At 48.2% G+C, this 16,889-nt stretch overlaps 1 protein-coding gene across 1 annotated transcript in view; it reads right to left on the bottom strand.

The window, feature by feature from the left end:
* LOC142012573 (scavenger receptor cysteine-rich type 1 protein M130-like) overlaps window positions 1-15,707 on the bottom strand; it is a 54,513-nt gene extending 38,806 nt beyond the window's left edge. The window contains exons 1-3 of the mRNA XM_074993093.1: window positions 15,595-15,707; window positions 15,296-15,511; window positions 14,741-14,813 (exon numbers count right to left, since the gene is read on the bottom strand). Coding sequence (XP_074849194.1) covers window positions 14,741-14,813; window positions 15,296-15,511; window positions 15,595-15,707 — 402 coding nt within the window. The remainder of the gene's footprint in view (window positions 1-14,740; window positions 14,814-15,295; window positions 15,512-15,594) is intronic.
* Between the last annotated feature and the right edge of the window lie 1,182 nt (window positions 15,708-16,889).

The following is a 16,889-nucleotide window of genomic DNA, read 5'->3' as shown; positions in this document are numbered from 1 at the left end:
GTCTGCAGCCAGGGCAAGGTCTGGCCAGGGTGCAGCCACTAGGAGCCAGCATAAAACCTGGCCGCGTGTGCTCTCTTCTTCCACCTCCCTGAGCCTTTGCCCACGCAGCCACCACAGGTAAGTCATGCCTGGCCCTCACGCTTACTGCCAGTTACCAACCTGCCTCCAGAGAGGTGCCTCCACTGCCAGGGCACTGTCGGGAACAGACTGGTGACTTACCACACCAGGAGCTCACTGGCTGTCCCTGTCGCCTGACTAAGGGCCTCCCGGCGATGCCTCCACACAGGCACCAGCCGCCCCTGCTTACCTTACCGCACCAGTTGCCCCTGCTCCCTCGCCACACAGGGGCGGGGGCCCTGCTAGTGTATATAAAAATGACTGCATTCGCACACGGTACCTGTAATCAAATACCTGTTCTTGAAGTATGGAGTGCTGTTCCACTATCGAGAAACAAACGCCGCCGTCAATATCTTTGAACTCGTTGGGAAGGGTGTGAGAGAGACGTGTGCTTTTATGAAGACTGGCTTGTCTGCAGGTTGTGTTGTTTGCTACAGAATTACTACGGCCACATCTGCTTTTCTGGAGTTCAATGTAACGTGGCTGGTAGGGACACGTTAAACTGAACTTACAGGGAGCCTGCACCAGCTCCAGTACTCCGACCCATTGCCCACCCCTTAGTTGAGACAGCGCGAAAGCCTGAATTAAGGTACATCGACTCCAGCTATATAATAGCATAGCTGGCATTGCGTACCTTATTCCGACCTTCTGCTGTAGTGCAGACCTGGTCTTAGGGTGCAGGCACACTCCAAGAAGAGGTGTGTTCTTCATTCAGTTAGCAAACTCGGCTTCAATAGCAGTGAAGAGAGAGCAGTTCACTTTTGAGCTGAGGGTGAATTCATACTACAAATAGTGCATCAGCACACCTGTCCTGATGCAGCTGTAGTATTTTGATGAAGATGTTCTGAGCCAAAGGGAAACAGCTCTCCTGTCAGCTCAGTCACCTCATTCCTGTGAGGGGTGGTAGCTACACCGTGAGGAGAAGCTCTCCTCCCAGCATAGCACAGTCTATAGGAAGGGTTAAGGTTGATATGATTAGATCTCCCAGGGGCGTGGATTTTGCACACCTCTGAGGATGTAGTTATATCTGTTGTGTATACTTGGCCCCCGATTTGCAGTGCAAATCAAGCCTAGGGCAGCCTGGGTTGAGGGTTAAATCCCCTCAGTAGTTTGTTTTCATAAGAAACAAGAGAGTGGCTTTAGAAAACACGTTCACTAAGAGTCGGTAGACAATATGGTCACGTGGCTGGACTTTTATATTGGGTCTGCAAAACATTTTATATGCCCAGTGTGGCTATTGGCCCCAAATATTGTGCTATGAGGGTTGTGTGAGGTGCCTAAGGAAAACAGATGATGCCCTGAATCTATATAGGCTACTGGTGAGTCTGTATCATTTATGGAGGTAAAGTGATAGATTTCCAGCAGCTGTATGAGAAATGTTGCAGTGCTGAGGTTCACAATGGGAGGTGGGGCTCCACCCCAGCCAGGACAATAGACTGAGCAAAGGCCCAGACAGCCAACACTCATTTTGTCATGGTGGGGTTTTCCTACTGGGACTTCAGTGAATGCAAACTAAGCACAGTGACGCACCCGGTCAGGTGATAAGTCAAGGCCTAAGGAGAAGAATGGAATTTTTCCTCTGCATGTGAAACCTGTAAAATGGGCCCTGGCCGGTACTTTCTTTGTTCTTCAGTGCTCATGAGTTAAGCCTGTGTGGACTGGGGGCCCATCCCTCAGAGGGATGATGTGGATTTAGCAGTGTCCCGCTTGGATCTTTTGTCTTATGGTCTCCTAGGATCTATGTCCCAGCATGTGGATCCCAGTGGGACAGATCTACAATACTCCAATGACTGAATCTGTATAACCTGAAATGAACTTTCAGACGCTTTCAAGAATCAGCAAATAAAATCGCTGGCCAACATCCATAATTACGACTGATGTATGTGAAGTATTGCTTTAATAATTCTTCTCTCTAACCCTGTTCTTTCTTTTTTATTAATAAACCCTTAGATAGAAGATCTAAGGAGCTGGCTTTTGCAGGGTGATTTGAGTAAGATGCAAGTGTATATTGACCGGGGTCTGGGGCTGGGTCCTTTGGGGTCTGGAAGAATCTGTGCGGTGTTTGGTGAAATAGGCTTAAGAGCCTCTCACCTGAATTTGGGAGTCATTGGTCTGGGCTGGTATCCCAGCTGAGAAGTCTATGGGTTTGCTTGTGTGGTTTCTGGCTGTTCAGTGGGGCTGGCAGAGGTGCTGTTGAGGCTGGTTGGATTTGCCTTAGCGTGAAGGAACTCCCAGCCTCGGGCTGCAAGTGGCCCGGATTTTGAGCAAAGGTAGCCTGGAATGACTTCCCTAGCTGTGTCCTGAAACCCTGTCCTATTACAAATACAAGTGACTCTGTCAAGATAAAATAGCTTATGAAATACCAATTATTTCCCGAGCACAGACTTCAAAATTAATTCAAAACCTATGAAAGGAAATTATAAAATGTGGTGTTGAGACAACTGCAGGGAAGTTGATAAAGGGGACTCTAAAGATATCAGGCTTGGAATGACAGGGGGTTGCTCACTACAGCATGAGAGTAATAATTTCAGGCTTTGGTCAAATTTATCTATTTCTACGTTCGTTTGCAGGAAGGGAACATCTCTGGATTCAATCTTTTTCTGTCAGGGAAAGTAGGAAGATGGCTGTTTCTTACCTGAGCAAGTCACTGCAGAAGGATGAGAGCACGTTGGATTTACATTCAGATCCCGGATGTCAAGTTTACATTCCCAGACTGTCCGCTCATCACCACGACAAATATCTTCTATAACCATGTACAGCGTGGAATGTTCTCCAAAATGGGCAGCACTATGGACACTAACTGCGGTACCACATCCCACCTGTTTGCAAGCTACTGCAGCGTGTTTCATAGGTAAGATAGTAGAACACACTGTGAAGCTGTGTTCACCCAAGTTCACCATCACTCTCCCGGCACAGGGATTGCTTCCATTGACCAGCTTCAGCTCAGAAGTGAAACCTTCAAATAGAATCAGGACAGAGTTACCAGAAAGAGCAAATGAGCCACATCCCCATTATTGCTATTAATGGAGCTGATGAAATAGCATTTGACAAATGTTTTAAGCAAATGTCATTAGGTTATAGCTTTGGGATCGTTTGCAAATCTGTTCTGTGAATCTTGACCGCATTCAATGGTCTAAAACTGGGGTTGTCAAACCCTGGCACACATTCTGCTCTCAGCAGGTTAGCAGATGTAGAGTGGCATGTGGCAGGGAATTTGGTCCCACCCCTGCTCTGCCATGCAGCATGGGAGGGGGCGGGAGCACAGGACCAGAGCTGGAGCCTTGCTGTGGTGCAGGGCTGAGGCCATGGTGTGGAGCTGGAGCTCTGCCACAGAGTCCCCCACTATGGTGCAGGGCCAGAGCATGGCACCCCTGACAGAGAGCAGGGCCCTTGAAAGAGCACAGGGCTAGAGCCAGGGACCCCTGCTGCAGCATTGAGCTAGAGAATCCCTTTCCCCCTCCCAAGCCCCCTCCATGGGGCTGGGGCTGGGACTGGGGGCTGGGGCCAGGGCCAGGACAGAAGCTGTGGGGCTGGAGCTGGAGGCCTGCTGTGGCCACCCCTGCCATGGAGTTCCCCACTATAGGGCTGATGCTGGAGACCCTGCTGCAGCATGAATCTGGGGTCAGAGCCCCCCTCCCAGGAGACACCTCCACAGGGTAGGGTCTGGACACCCCCTGCTTCCGAGACCTCTCTTCTGTGCAGTGCTGTGGCCAGAGACCCCACCGGAGCTCCCTCCACAGCATAGGGTTGGGGCCAGTCCCCCACCAGAGCATGGGCACTGGGAGGTTTGTGTTCAAAGGAAAATTAATGGTTTTTTGTTGTTGATATTTTGATATAGGTTATTTACAAAGAAATGAAACATTTGAGGTTTTGTATACAGGCGTTCATGGTCAAAGACGCCCTAAAGAGTACATTAAAATACTCCATTCTCCGCCCTTTCCCCCAAGAATAGATTTACATTTCCACTAACAAAACTGAATTAAGTTAACTTCTTTGTTCTGAAACCCTAATTATACTTGTGTATTTTTACAGCAGTATTCATAAGAATTGTAGAGCAAACTGACAGGTGTGTCACTGATGGGCTTTATATAAGTATTAATGAAGCTGTTGTTAGTAGGACTGTTAAGCTGCGTCTACACGTGCACGCTACTTCGAAGTAGCGGCAGTAACTTCGAAATAGCGCCCGTCACGTCTACACGCGTCGGGCGCTATTTCGAAGTTGAAATCGACGTTAGGCGGCGAGACGTCGAAGTCGCTAACCCCATGAGGGGATGGGAATAGCGCCCTACTTCGACGTTCAACATCGAAGTAGGGACGTGTAGACCATCCGCGTCCCGCAACATCGAAATAGCGGGGTCCTCCATGGCGGCCATCAGCTGGGGGGTTGAGAGATACTCTCTCTCCAGCCCTTGCGGGGCTCTGTGGTCACCGTGGGCAGCAGCCCTTAGCCCAGGGCTTCTGGCTGCTGCTGCTGCAGCTGGGGGTCCGTGCTGCATATACAGGGTCTGCAACTAGTTGTTGGCTCTGTGTATCTTGCACTGTTTAATGAAAGTGTGTCTGGGAGGGGCCCTTTAAGGGAGCGACTTGCTGTTGAGTCCGCCCCGTGACCCTGTCTGCAGCTGTGCCTGGCTCCCTTATTTCGATGTGTGCTACTTTGGCGTGTAGACGTTCCCTCGCTGTGCCTATTTCGATGTTGGGCTGAGCAACGTTGAAGTTGAACATCGACGTTGCCAGCCCTGGAGGACGTGTAGACGTTATTCATCGAAATAGCCTATTTCGATGTCGCAACATCGAAATAAACTATTTCGAAGTTGGGTGCACGTGTAGACGTAGCCCTCGTGACCTTAAAACGTATCACCAGCACTCGGACTGTACCTAGAGGTCTAAAGGTCAAATTTCAGCACTCTCCTTCGGAAAGGTTGCTGGCCCCTGCTTTAAACCAGTACCTGACAAAAACGGGTAAAAAAGACTGACTAGGAGCCATATAGAAACTCAACAACGTTATTGGGATTTGCTAGCTGCAAACCCTGGACTTCCTTTATGTTCTTCCAGGGACAAACATAGACCAACAAAGGTTGGGCAAAGGGGAGACCCGGTCCGTGTTCCGCACTGGCCCAAAGAACAAGCCATTCTCACCAGGGGTGGGAGACCCCACCACCATATCGGAGAAGGCAGCTCGCTCACATCCCCAGTGAGGTTGTCTGTGTTCACCAATGCAGATAACTGCCTGAGTAGCACAATTTAGCTGATACAAAGAAAGGGAACCAGATTTCCAGAAGGGGAGGGTGGAAGGGGTCTGCTGCCAAAAAGACCCAATTTGGTCCTATTCAGGGACACTCTTAACATGGGCATCCCCAGCAGAGTCATACTGTTCTCCCCTCCCGCTCTGCCATCCCCCCACCACCTAGACTCATCTGTAAGCACTTGCCTTAAAGAGCCAGTTTATTTTCAGAAACAGGCAGAACAATGAAGGCTATGTCTACACTACAAGACAAATTTGAATATATTAATATAATTCTGGGTTTAATAAATTTGAATTTGAGTATCCTCACCTTCCCACAGATTCCCCACAAAGTCAACTGATTGCTGCCAGAGTCAATCACCAAACATTGACTATTGCAGTAGTGCATTGTGGGAACCTATGCCACAGTTCCCTCAGCCCCATAGCATTCTGGGTATTTTTGCTGGTGGAGTATGGAAAAAACTGCCCCACAAGTGGTTGTGGGCGTGTGAGGTCATCTTCCCATATTGCATTGCCCTCCTTCACCTCCCCTGGAAAGCAAACAACCATTGTTCCAGAAAGAAAAGTTGGGCATAAGCACAGATCACCAAATTAACTGAAATCTCTTGCTTCTATAAATGAATGGCTTTTTATAACTGAATGATCAAAGGTTTTACGAAAACCTGCAGGTGTTTGAATCCTCTCGATTGTCCCTCCAGCCACTGTCCCCCTTCCCTTGATCCCCGAAAATAATAAAGGAACAATGCAAAGCTTGAAGAAAGATTGGAGAAAAGATTTTGTGAGGCAGGGTTTTTGGCTTCCCAGCTCACAGAGTTACACAGAGATGCCCAGCATGGGGGCTGGGGCTTGCCAAATGTACACACACATGAATGCGTCTGTGTCCTGGGGTCACCCAGGAGTCTGTGTCATTTCAACTGCCCTCCAACCACTTTTGCCTGTCTTCAGGAGGCCAAAGTTTGAGGAATGAGAAGTTCAGGATAAGAAAGAACTGAAATATCAAAGATTTTACAAAAAGCAGCAGGTGTCTGCAATGGGCTTAAACTGCATCAAGGTGTCTGTGTCTGTGTCTTCTCAACTGGCCCTCCAGCCACTTTTCCCTGCGTTAAGGGGGCCAAAATTTGAAGAAAGAGAAAGACAGAAAAGGTTAGGGGAAAAGATTTTGGGCTTCCCACTTCACTACACCGAGTTGCCCAATGCAGAGGATGGGGCTAGCCAAATTTCAACAAGCGGTGGTGCTCTGGTTGGGGGGGGGCAGCCCTGATTGACTGTTAAGGGGCCTGACCCCATCATCCTATTGAATCAGAGGATGAAGGGCCAGTTGACAAGGTCCCTTCAGTGGTGCTCAGGCAGGGGGGACAACCCCCACTGACTGTTCGGGGGCCAGCCCCCTCATCACCATTGAGGGCTGTGGGGTCCATGGCTGCAAAGGCAGTTGGCTTGGTCCCCCCACAGTAGCAAGCCCCCAAAATTATTTTGGGGCAGAGGGTGGCAGGGGGGTTGGTCCATGGCTTGAAGACCAGTTGAGATAGTCCCCCCAACGGCAGCAAGCCTCTAAAACTCTTTCCCACCCTTGGAGCCCTTACCACACACAAGCCAGGACATGGTGCTGCCTGGCAGCATGGCCCACACTGAACAGCAGGCACATCCTTTTATTGGATTGGGGGATACCCACATGATGTGGTTAGATGCAGGAAAGACTTCTAAATTCAAACCTGATGCTACACCCAGCTACTTTCAATGATGTTAAGATACCAATCTTAGTTCGACCTTAAAAGAAATAAAATCGAGCTAATGGTATTTATAGTAACGTTGTAAAATTGAGATAACTGCCTTGAATTTGACTTTGTCGTGTAGTGTAGACATATCCAAAGTCAGACGTTGGGATGATTTTACTGCATTTGAAGGATATGGCAAGTGTGTGTCAGGTGGGGAACTCCCAGAGTCTTTATGGGAGGGTTCCCACATCCCAGCCATGCACCTCTGCACAAAGAGCAGCCCTCCCTTCTGGCAGGAGCTGGGGCAGGGGTCAGACTTAGCACCAGAAACTAGCACCATACCGAGCAACAGAACAAGTCTTTTATTTACAGAGGAAAAGCCAAGAGTAGACCCAGGCCAGGAGCAACCCAGATTCTCTTGCCTCTGACGACTTATGAAAACAATCCTAGAATCATAGAATCACAGGGCTGGAAGGTACCTCAGGAGGTCATCTAGTGCAGCCCCCTTCTTCCAGCAGGATCAACCCCATCTAAATCTTCCCAGCCAGGACCTTGTCAAGCTGGGACTTAAAAAACTCGAGGGGTGGAGATTCCACCACCTCTCTGGGCAACGCATTCCAGTGCTTCACCACCCTCCTGGTGAAATAGTTTTTCCCAACATCCAACCAACACCTCTCCCTCTGCAACTTCAGACCATTACTCCTTGTTCTGTCATCTGTCACTAGTGAAAACAGCTTCTCTCCATCCTCTTTAAAGTCCCCTTCAGGAAGGGGAAGGCTGCTATCAAATTGCCCCCTCACTCTTGTCTTCTGCAAACTAAATAAGATCAGAGCCCTCCGCCTCTCCTCATAGGTCATGTGCTCCAGTCCCCTCATCATTTTCATTTCCCTCCACAGGACCCACTCCAATGCATCCACATCCTTTCTGTACCCCAGAACTGGATGCAATACTCCAGATGTGGCCAGTGCCAAATAGAGGAGAACAATAGCTTCTCTAGATCTGCTGGAAATGCTTCTCCTAATACACCCCAATATGCCATTAGCCTTCTTGGCTACAAGGGCACACTTTTGACTCTCTCCCTCCAGATAGTCCCTGGCTAGACGCATAGATGCTTTGCCCCACACCAATGTAATAATCTCCCTCCACTCCCCAAATACCACCAATTGCGACTGTCCGGCCTGTCCATGTACTCTGGTGCTGCCATGCGTGGTGAACTCCAAATGGTAGGTCTTGCTGTGTGATGTGGGCTTTCCTGTCAACTCCAGACTCTGTCTGTAAGAATCTGCTTTATCAAGAAACAGTTCAGCAACTGGCTCTCTTCCAATCAGCTCCTTGCTCAGACTTTGCACCCTGATGTCTCTCTGCCCAGCTCAGCACTGTTTCTGTCCAGCTCCTCATTTGTTCACTCTCCAAATCCTCCTGGGCTTTTTCCCTGTCCTCCAAGTGGCAAACAATCTAAGGGGATCCCTCGTTCATTCAGCGTTCTTGTTTTAAAATGGTATTCTTCCCAACTAACCAATCAGATTTGCAAAGGGTAGCAGAGAGGAGGGAAGTGGGGAAAAGGAGAAGGGCCTGTACCTCACCCCCCACTCTCTTTTTGACTTGTTACAAGAATTAGGTAAGGTGATGGAATCAAATGTATATGATTACTGGAACTGACGGCATCACCTCAAGGAAGGAAGTCTTACCAGGATAGGACTATTGAGGCTTAGTCTACACTTCTAAAATTAGATCAGTGCAGATACATCTCTCAGGGCTATGAAAAATTCACACTCCCATTCACCACAGCTTTGCTGACCTGTAGATGCAGCTAGGTTGACAAAAGAATGCTTCTATGAGCAGAAGTACCACTGCTTGGGAAATCAGATTGCCTAAATTGATGGAAAACCCCCTTCCATCACTGTAGGAAACATCTATACCATTATTATCTTCCCCAGAGCTGGTGACAAATTTGTACCTTCCATGAACAGAAGTTCCTCCAATAACAGATGTTACCTCACCTACTTGTGTCTCAGAAAGACATCAGAAGATTTGTTCAAATATGTGTGTTCAGGGTTGAATTCATTTGTATGAACTAACCTACGCAAAGCTCTGGTCTCCAGACTATCTATCCTGGCCATTGGTGACCTTGCAGTGTAGGAGTAGGAAAGGTAATATATAGCTGCTGCAATTATAAGTGCTACAGAAAAGCCCATGCTGGGCGAGAAGGGACAGGTAGAATTAGGCAGGGGAGAAAAGTCACAAATCTAACCCTTACCTAATAATGAATAACCTCCTTCTGGTCACATACTCCACTCCTAACCTTGCCCCATGATCCTGTGGTTTAATCTCTTACTGCCTCAGTCAGTCTTGTAAGTTGCAGCATTTGTGCTCCCTTCTTGTTTTTGCATTTGTTGTCTGTCCCATGTACTCAGTTGTTTTATGGGCTCCGTGGTACCTCCCTCAAGTAAGGGGTCCAACATTTAGTTATGGATGGGCCTATGGTCACCCTTTCCAGAAGCCAAATAAACCTGTCTCTTCAAGAAAGAAATTATACTGGGCTGGCTCTATCCAAGGAGCAGGATGTCTGGTCACTTACCTGTGCAGGTCACTCCACCATAGAAAGGATGAGAGCATGTTGACTCTGTCTTCATGCTTTCAAATCTGCAATCCGAGATCGCCAATTTCTTGCCCTGACATTCATCTCCTACCATCAAGTATGGTCTGGCATCATCTCCAAAATAAGTGCCACTATGCATATCAATTGCAAATCCACATCTCAAATGTTGGCAAATTTCTGTAGCACAAGAGGCACTAAAACATAGCTTCATCCACTGCCCATTATGTTCAGACTCCACTCTCCCGATACATGGGTTGTTACCACCAAACAGCCTCAGAGTCGATGCTCCACCTTCAGATAGAAGCAGGATACAGTTACCATCAAGAACACAGAGTGACATCTCCAACATTATTATGAATGAACTTGGTCAAATAGTATTTAATGAATATTAGACATATATCAGGGGCTTATTGATTTGTGAATCTTTTTTAGCAATTCCCATTAGTTTTCTAATATATTCTATGTTTGTTATTCTAAAGGTCCTCTAATAACAGATGTGACCTCACCTACTTGTGTCTCTGAAGACCTCAGAAGATTTCAGTTACACAAGATGGAGGTGGTCAAATTGTTAATGATGCACAAAAGGCAGAAATATTCAATACATAGGTTTGTTTAATATGGGAAAGAAGAGATGTCCTAGTCATGGCACATAGTGAGATCCTTGCTCATGAAACACCTTCCAATCCATTAATAACTAAAAAGATGTTAAACTATCTCCTGATGACAAACATGAAATCAGCAGGGCCAGATAACTTGCCAAGTCTCCTTAAAGAGCTGGCTGTGAAGATTGCTCATCTGTTGAAGTAGGGGTTACTTGTGGAAGAACTTTGTACTTGAGAGTTTAGGGGTCTTAGGGCAACACATTCCTCCATATCTGATGAGCGAAGGACATGCCTTAGGAAAAACCAGCACTCCAGGTAACTGGTGATGCTACTGTAGCACAACATACAGAGATAAGGATAAAGGGAAGGGAACAAACATGTAGTGATTCAGTGCACCCAGACATAACAAACACACCTAAGGAAAATAAGCAACACAACAAGTACTGATAGCTCAGTAACTAACAAATAAGGAAATACCTTAAATGGTAATGAGTGACCTGACAGAACTGCATAGCAAGGCAGGAAAAAAACTGTATAAAAGGCAGGACAGAAAGTACAGCAGTTTGGACTTCACCAATGGGCCACAGTGCCAGTGCCCCAGAAGACTAGAGAACTCCCACCTGGCCACCGTTGACCAGGCTCCCCAGCTGCTGAAGGGATGGAAGAGCCCTTTTCCTGTCATGTTTTGCTTTTTAGTTAACAGGTTTTGTTAAAACGTGTCAGGGAATAAACTGCTTGTGTTTGACAGACATCTATGCAGCATGTTTTGTGCTCAGAGAACCCAGTGTCAAACCTGAATTACTCTTGCCTGCAACAGTTGATGTTCAATTTTAATAAAATTTGGGATACTGGGAAATTCCAGGAGGCTGGAAGACTGCTAACATTGTCCTAATATTCAGTTAGGGTACTGGGGATGACCTGATTACAATAGGATAGTTAGCTGGCATCCCCCCCTCCCCCAGTGTAAGTTAATTGAAAAGCAAACGTGGTAGTCAATAAAGAAAGAATGAAAAGAAAGAAAGGTAACTATAGACTGAAACGCTGTCGTGTGGCACAATCTTATCCAGCAACAGCCCTCGTCCAGCAGGACCACAGATGTTGCTGAACCAGCGAGTGCCTGGACAAGAGAGCTCCAGCTGCTTGGCTGCAGAAGACCCCTGCCAGTGGCATGGAGCTCTGCTTGCAGCCTGTTCTGGGGAGCCCTGGGGGCAGTCCCGGGCAGGGACGCAGGTTCGGGAGCCCAGACCAGGTCAGGGTGCCCTGCCAGGAGCCTGCAGTGCGGAGTGCCTGGGGCACAGACCCCACTGCAAGACCCATGGCAGCAGGGTCCCATAAAAAACCTAAAGTAAAAAAAAAAAAAAAAAGAAAACCTGATTGAGTCTAACTACACATTTCCCTTTTACTTACATATCTGCACGCCCAGGTTGTGTTGTGGCCTGAATATTTACTGGAGCAATTTAGCCTGCTCAGGGTTAAACTTGGTCTCTCTCCTCCGGCCGCACAAAGAGAAATCTCATCAGCAGGCAACTGCTTCAATTCAAAAGATCTCCCATTGGCTCACCAGGCTGCTTGCCAATGAGAACCCACTCTCTCTGGGTTTAACCCTCTACAGGCATTTATTCATGACAAGTCCTAACGAAAATGGCTCTGAAATCCTGTCCGGATTTTTAGAAGTTGTTTTTATTTTCATAAAATTATTTTCATAACTTTTGAAGTTTTTGTGGATGAAAATTTAAGCCTATTGCTTCAGCAACACAAAATTACCACTTTCCATTTTTCTGTTTTCAGTTTTCTCAGCCATCCTAATGGCTGGTGGTTTTTTCAAACTTTTAAACATGCTCATGGTTTGTTAGATTTTTAACTAGACCAGCAGTGGACATTAAAAAAGTGGTGGCCTGCCAGGGTTAGTGCCTGGTCGGCCTCCACTGCTTTATTTACCTGTGCCTCCACAGAAGATGGGTGATCTCAGCTCTCGTTGGCAGCGGATCACCGTTTGTGGCCAACAGGAATAGCAGGGACCTGTGTGGACTGCAGCTTCAGCTAATTTTGTTTGAATTTCTCTGGCAGTTAAATTTCACATTAGCTGCGCTAGAAAATTCCTTGCTACAGAGTCCCTACCTTCTAGTCCCCCAGGCACAGAGAGGTTGCAGAGCTATCTACGATCTGTACATACCAGGTGTGACACCACGGTTTGTCTCTAGCAAAATGTTTGAGGTTTCTAAAAATTGATTCACATCTTCAGCTTCACTGGTTTAAACCTCAGCTCCCAAACTGCAGCCTCTGAGGCTGCAGGAATTTACAGACGTATATTGCTACTAGACTGTTCAATATCCTAACACACGGGTCATACAAATGACACTGAACTTGGCCCAACACATTTGACACACACAGCACAGTAACACTATTTTATATTGTATGGACTGTGCTCATGGAATTATTTACAAGTTCCATGAGTAGGCACAGAGCTGGACTGGGGAATAAAGCTCGAGTGCACAGAACAGAATAACCTCCCCCTCTTAAAATGTCTCTGGCTTTGATTGATTGGTTTGCTTTGCTTTGCTTATTGTGAATTTTTAAGCACTGAAGCTATTTGTGTTACTAAAATCAACTCTGGGCTCACAGTGCTACAAGAACGGGATAACTTTGTAAACTAGTCAGAGTCTATGACTAAGTCAGATCTTTGATTATTGCCCATACATAACTTCTCTCTCTCTCAGGGTCATGTACAGGAAATCATTGAAGATACAAATTTACTTTAACTCTTGCTCTTTGTATCATGGACGCCCAGAGTAAATTGAACTTCTAGTGGAACTGAAACTGATTTCCTAGTTCTAATCTGCCCAGCTAAGTGAGGGAAATAAAAATAACGCAGGCACTTACCCATAGGGACTTGAAGAGAGAACAGAAGCAGCCAAAACAGCTGAGTGGAGAGTTGATCCTTCATGGCCATCCCCACACGACTTCCCCTGACACAGCACTGACTGCACCTGAACACGCTGCCTGGGCTTCTCTGCATCTGACAAGTGACAACAAAGCAGTGGCAGGAAAATATATAGATTCAGACGCTGGCATCAGCTGCCAGAAAGACCCAATAGAAACAACACGCACCTTTTTAGCCATTATCAGAGAGTTTATCTCAAACTTTAGGCGGCTAAAACATCCAATACAATTCTAAAACTCCAGTTGTGACCATATATGAGTGACGAGTCCGCATCTGATGTCACGTTCGCTTCAGTCTCAGATCATCATGTAACCAACCTCCTTGCCATAGAACAGAAACGTATGAAAAATGATTTTGCCATATTAGGAGAATAAATGCAGAGCCTCAGATGCTGCTCATTTTATAAACTAGTTTAGAAACTTTGACAGGGAAAAGCCCTCTGAAATTATAAACCCCAAAGAGATGTGCAGGTCCCATTTCAGTCATTCCACTAATGCCACAGACCAGGAACGTTACCAATACGATCAGAAACACAGAGAACAAGCCCTGCTCCTTCATTATTGCTGTCTGAGGGAGTTTTCCCCTCAGTTGGTCTGCTCCCAGGGCATGCAGGTCTCTTGGACTTCAAACAATGTGAGTGGTGTGGGAAGTCTATGCCCAAGGGTGACCCACGTGCAGTTTACCCAAAGTGCCTAGTGGGGAGTCATCTGCAGGATAAGTACTCAGTCGGAAGGGGAGTGAAGCCATGTGACGGGGTCTCTATCAGGCCCCTAGGTGTTTCTGCACTTCTCGGCGGTTTCGTGGATACCTCAGAGGCTCATGGTGGCCCCTTAGCTTCCTGAATCCTTCTAAAGGCAAGGGTCTCTGATTACCAAGCCCTTCTCATCACAGGCAAGTCCTCAGTGAAGGTGGAGCAGAGCCCCATTACAGGGTTGCAGCTGCCCCTGTTTACCCAGCGGGTCAACCCTGCAGGGGAAGGGTGGGGGGAAGTGCAGTCTCACCCGCTACCCTGGACTCTGGCCCAGGGTCCCTGCGAGAGAGGTGGTTAGTGGGGTTCTTACTCCTGCCCTAACATAGCAGCCTCTCCCTGGGCCACTTCCTTCTGCTCTGCTCTGCTCTGCTCTGTTCTGCTCTTCCTAATGCCCCTCCCAACTCCTCACCCCTACTGCCTGCGGGGGGGAAGCCTTTTATAGAGAGTCCAGAGGCTCACCCCAGCAGCAGCTGCCTGATTAGCCTAATACTGCAGGATGATCCTTAACGAGCCCCAGCTGCGAGCCGAGTTAGGGACTAGGAAGGCATTGACCCATTTCCCCCGTGTGCCTGCCTTCTATTAGGTTCTTGCAGCCTGCAGGCTGTGGTCTGCCACACATCCTCCCCACAACCCTGCTCAACACCAGGGGGCTGGGGAACCCGTGATGCTCAGCAATGCATGTGGGATAACCCATCCGCATTCCCGTGTCAGCTTCCAGCCCAGTGCTGGACACTGAACTGAAACAGTTACAGGGATATGAACCATGAGGTTACCCTGGCGTTCTTCTCCTTATTCCACTGCAGCCACTGAAGCAGAGCATGAGCTGTCACCAAGATGAACCCGCACCTGAGCAGGTAACAGCGTGGTGTTACCATGGCTCACGTTACGGCAAGGCCCTCCCTCTCTACTAGTGCATATTTACACTCGCTGGAGAGCAGTGTCCTGCTAAGGTATAGCACTGGGTGCTCGTCTTCCCCAGCCATTTGTGACAGAATTGCACCTTGCCCTACGTCCAAAGTGTCGATTTGCAAGATAAACTCTCGAGTGAAATCCAGGGCTGCTAATGCTGGGTTGCTGCAGAGATCAGTCCGTAAGTCCTCAAATGCTCTCTCTGCTGCCGTGCATCATTTCACTGGGTTGGGCCCCTGAGCTTTCACCAAGTCTGTTCGGGGGCTGGGGTGTGTTGCAAGGTGGGGGATGAACCTTCCATACTTCTCCACAACTCCCAGGAAGCCTCGAACTTGCTTCTTCCAACTCAGCTGAGGAGATTGTTGAATGGCCTCTAATTTATTTCAGTGGGGCTTCACTACCCCTTTGCCACCACGCACCCGAGGTACTTGGCCTCTGTGAACCCCACAGCACATTTGGCTGGATTTTCTGCGAGGCCCACCTGCCTCAAGCTATCCAGCACAGCCTCTGTCCTCTCCAGATGGGTGTCCCAGTCTGGGGTGTGGGTAACTGTATCATCCAGGCACACTGCAGTATACTTGCTGTGGGCCTGCGGCAGCATCTCCAAGAGGCACTGAAAGGTTCTTGGAGGCCAACTGGGAGAAGAATGTATTGGAACAGCCCTTCCAGAGTACAGAACGCTGTTTTCCCCTTGGCTTCTTTGGCCAGCAGGATTTGCCAATAGCCTTTGGTCAGGTATTGAGTGCTGCCCAGGTGGTCCACCAACTCGCTGATGCATGGAATGGGGTATGCATCAAACTGGGAGATCTCGTGCAGCCCCCTGAAAGTCATTACGAAAAGCAGTGGTGCCATCAGGTTTCGGCACCAGTACTATTGGGCTGGACTAGTGGCAGTGGGATTCTTCAGTCATGTCCATCTTCAGCATCTTGTGCACCTCTGCCCTGAGCTCCTCCCTTTTAGCTACTGGGACCCAGTAGCACCTCATTGTCTCCAGGGTTGGTGATAACTTGGTGGGTGGCTTCTGACGCTCAGCAGGGTTCTTCTGAAAACACGTCCAGATCCGTTCTCTCATCTCTGGAAGGTTTCAGCTCAGAGCCTACCTTTATGGGCACTGCAGGTTCAGTCAGGGAATCAGGTTCACCCCTTTGGGTAACCACACAAGCTTCCCTCTCCTGCCAGAGTTTCAGGAGGTTAACGTGATATACCTGTTCTTGCTTCTGGCGTCCAGGCAGACATATTTTATAATTCACTTTCCCAACAAGTTCATAGACCTCAGAGGGCCCTGGCCAGTGGGCCAGTAGTTTAATTTCCTTGGTGGGCACAAGCACTGTGACACGATCCCCAGGCTGGAATCAACGAAGGTTGGCCTGGTGATTGTAGCAGGCCCACTGGGCCTCCTGGGCCTCTTCCAGGTGTTTTCACGCTATTGGGATGACCTGGGCTAGCCAGTCCATCATCTGCTTTACATACTCGGTGATGCTTCTTCCCCCTTTCACCTCTTCCTCCCAGCGCTATATCTCAGATGCCTCGCGGGTGATGCCCGTACAGTAACTAGCTCAAGGGAGGAAAGCCCCATGGATGACTGGGGCATTCTCAGATAGCGAACAGGAGACAGGGCAATAACATCTTTCCATGCCAGCCCACAACCTTCACAATCATGAGCTTAAGGGTGCGAATGAACTTCTCAATGCTGCCATCTGTCTGGGGATGAGAGACTGGGGTCTGCAAAGTCTACACGTAGAGCAGGGTGCAGAGGTTCTTCAGTAATCACAACATGAATTGTGTGCCTTGGTCAGTCAGGATTTCCTTCGGAAGGCCCATTCAGGCAAATATTTCTCCCAATGCATTGGCTATGCCCTTAAAGGCTGTATTCTGGAAGGGAATGGCTTCAGGGTATTGTGTGTCATAGTCAAAGACCACCAGGATATACTGGGTTGTCTTTTCTCGTGGTCCCACCAGATCCACTGCAACCCATTCAAATGGGACCTGACAGATTGGCAGCAGCACTAGGGG

This window comes from Carettochelys insculpta, chromosome 1 (assembly GCF_033958435.1).
Source record: "Carettochelys insculpta isolate YL-2023 chromosome 1, ASM3395843v1, whole genome shotgun sequence".
NCBI classification, from domain to species: domain Eukaryota; kingdom Metazoa; phylum Chordata; order Testudines; family Carettochelyidae; genus Carettochelys; species Carettochelys insculpta.
The sequence above is the reverse complement of the archived record's forward strand: the minus strand, read 5'-3'. Positions and strand labels throughout refer to the sequence as shown.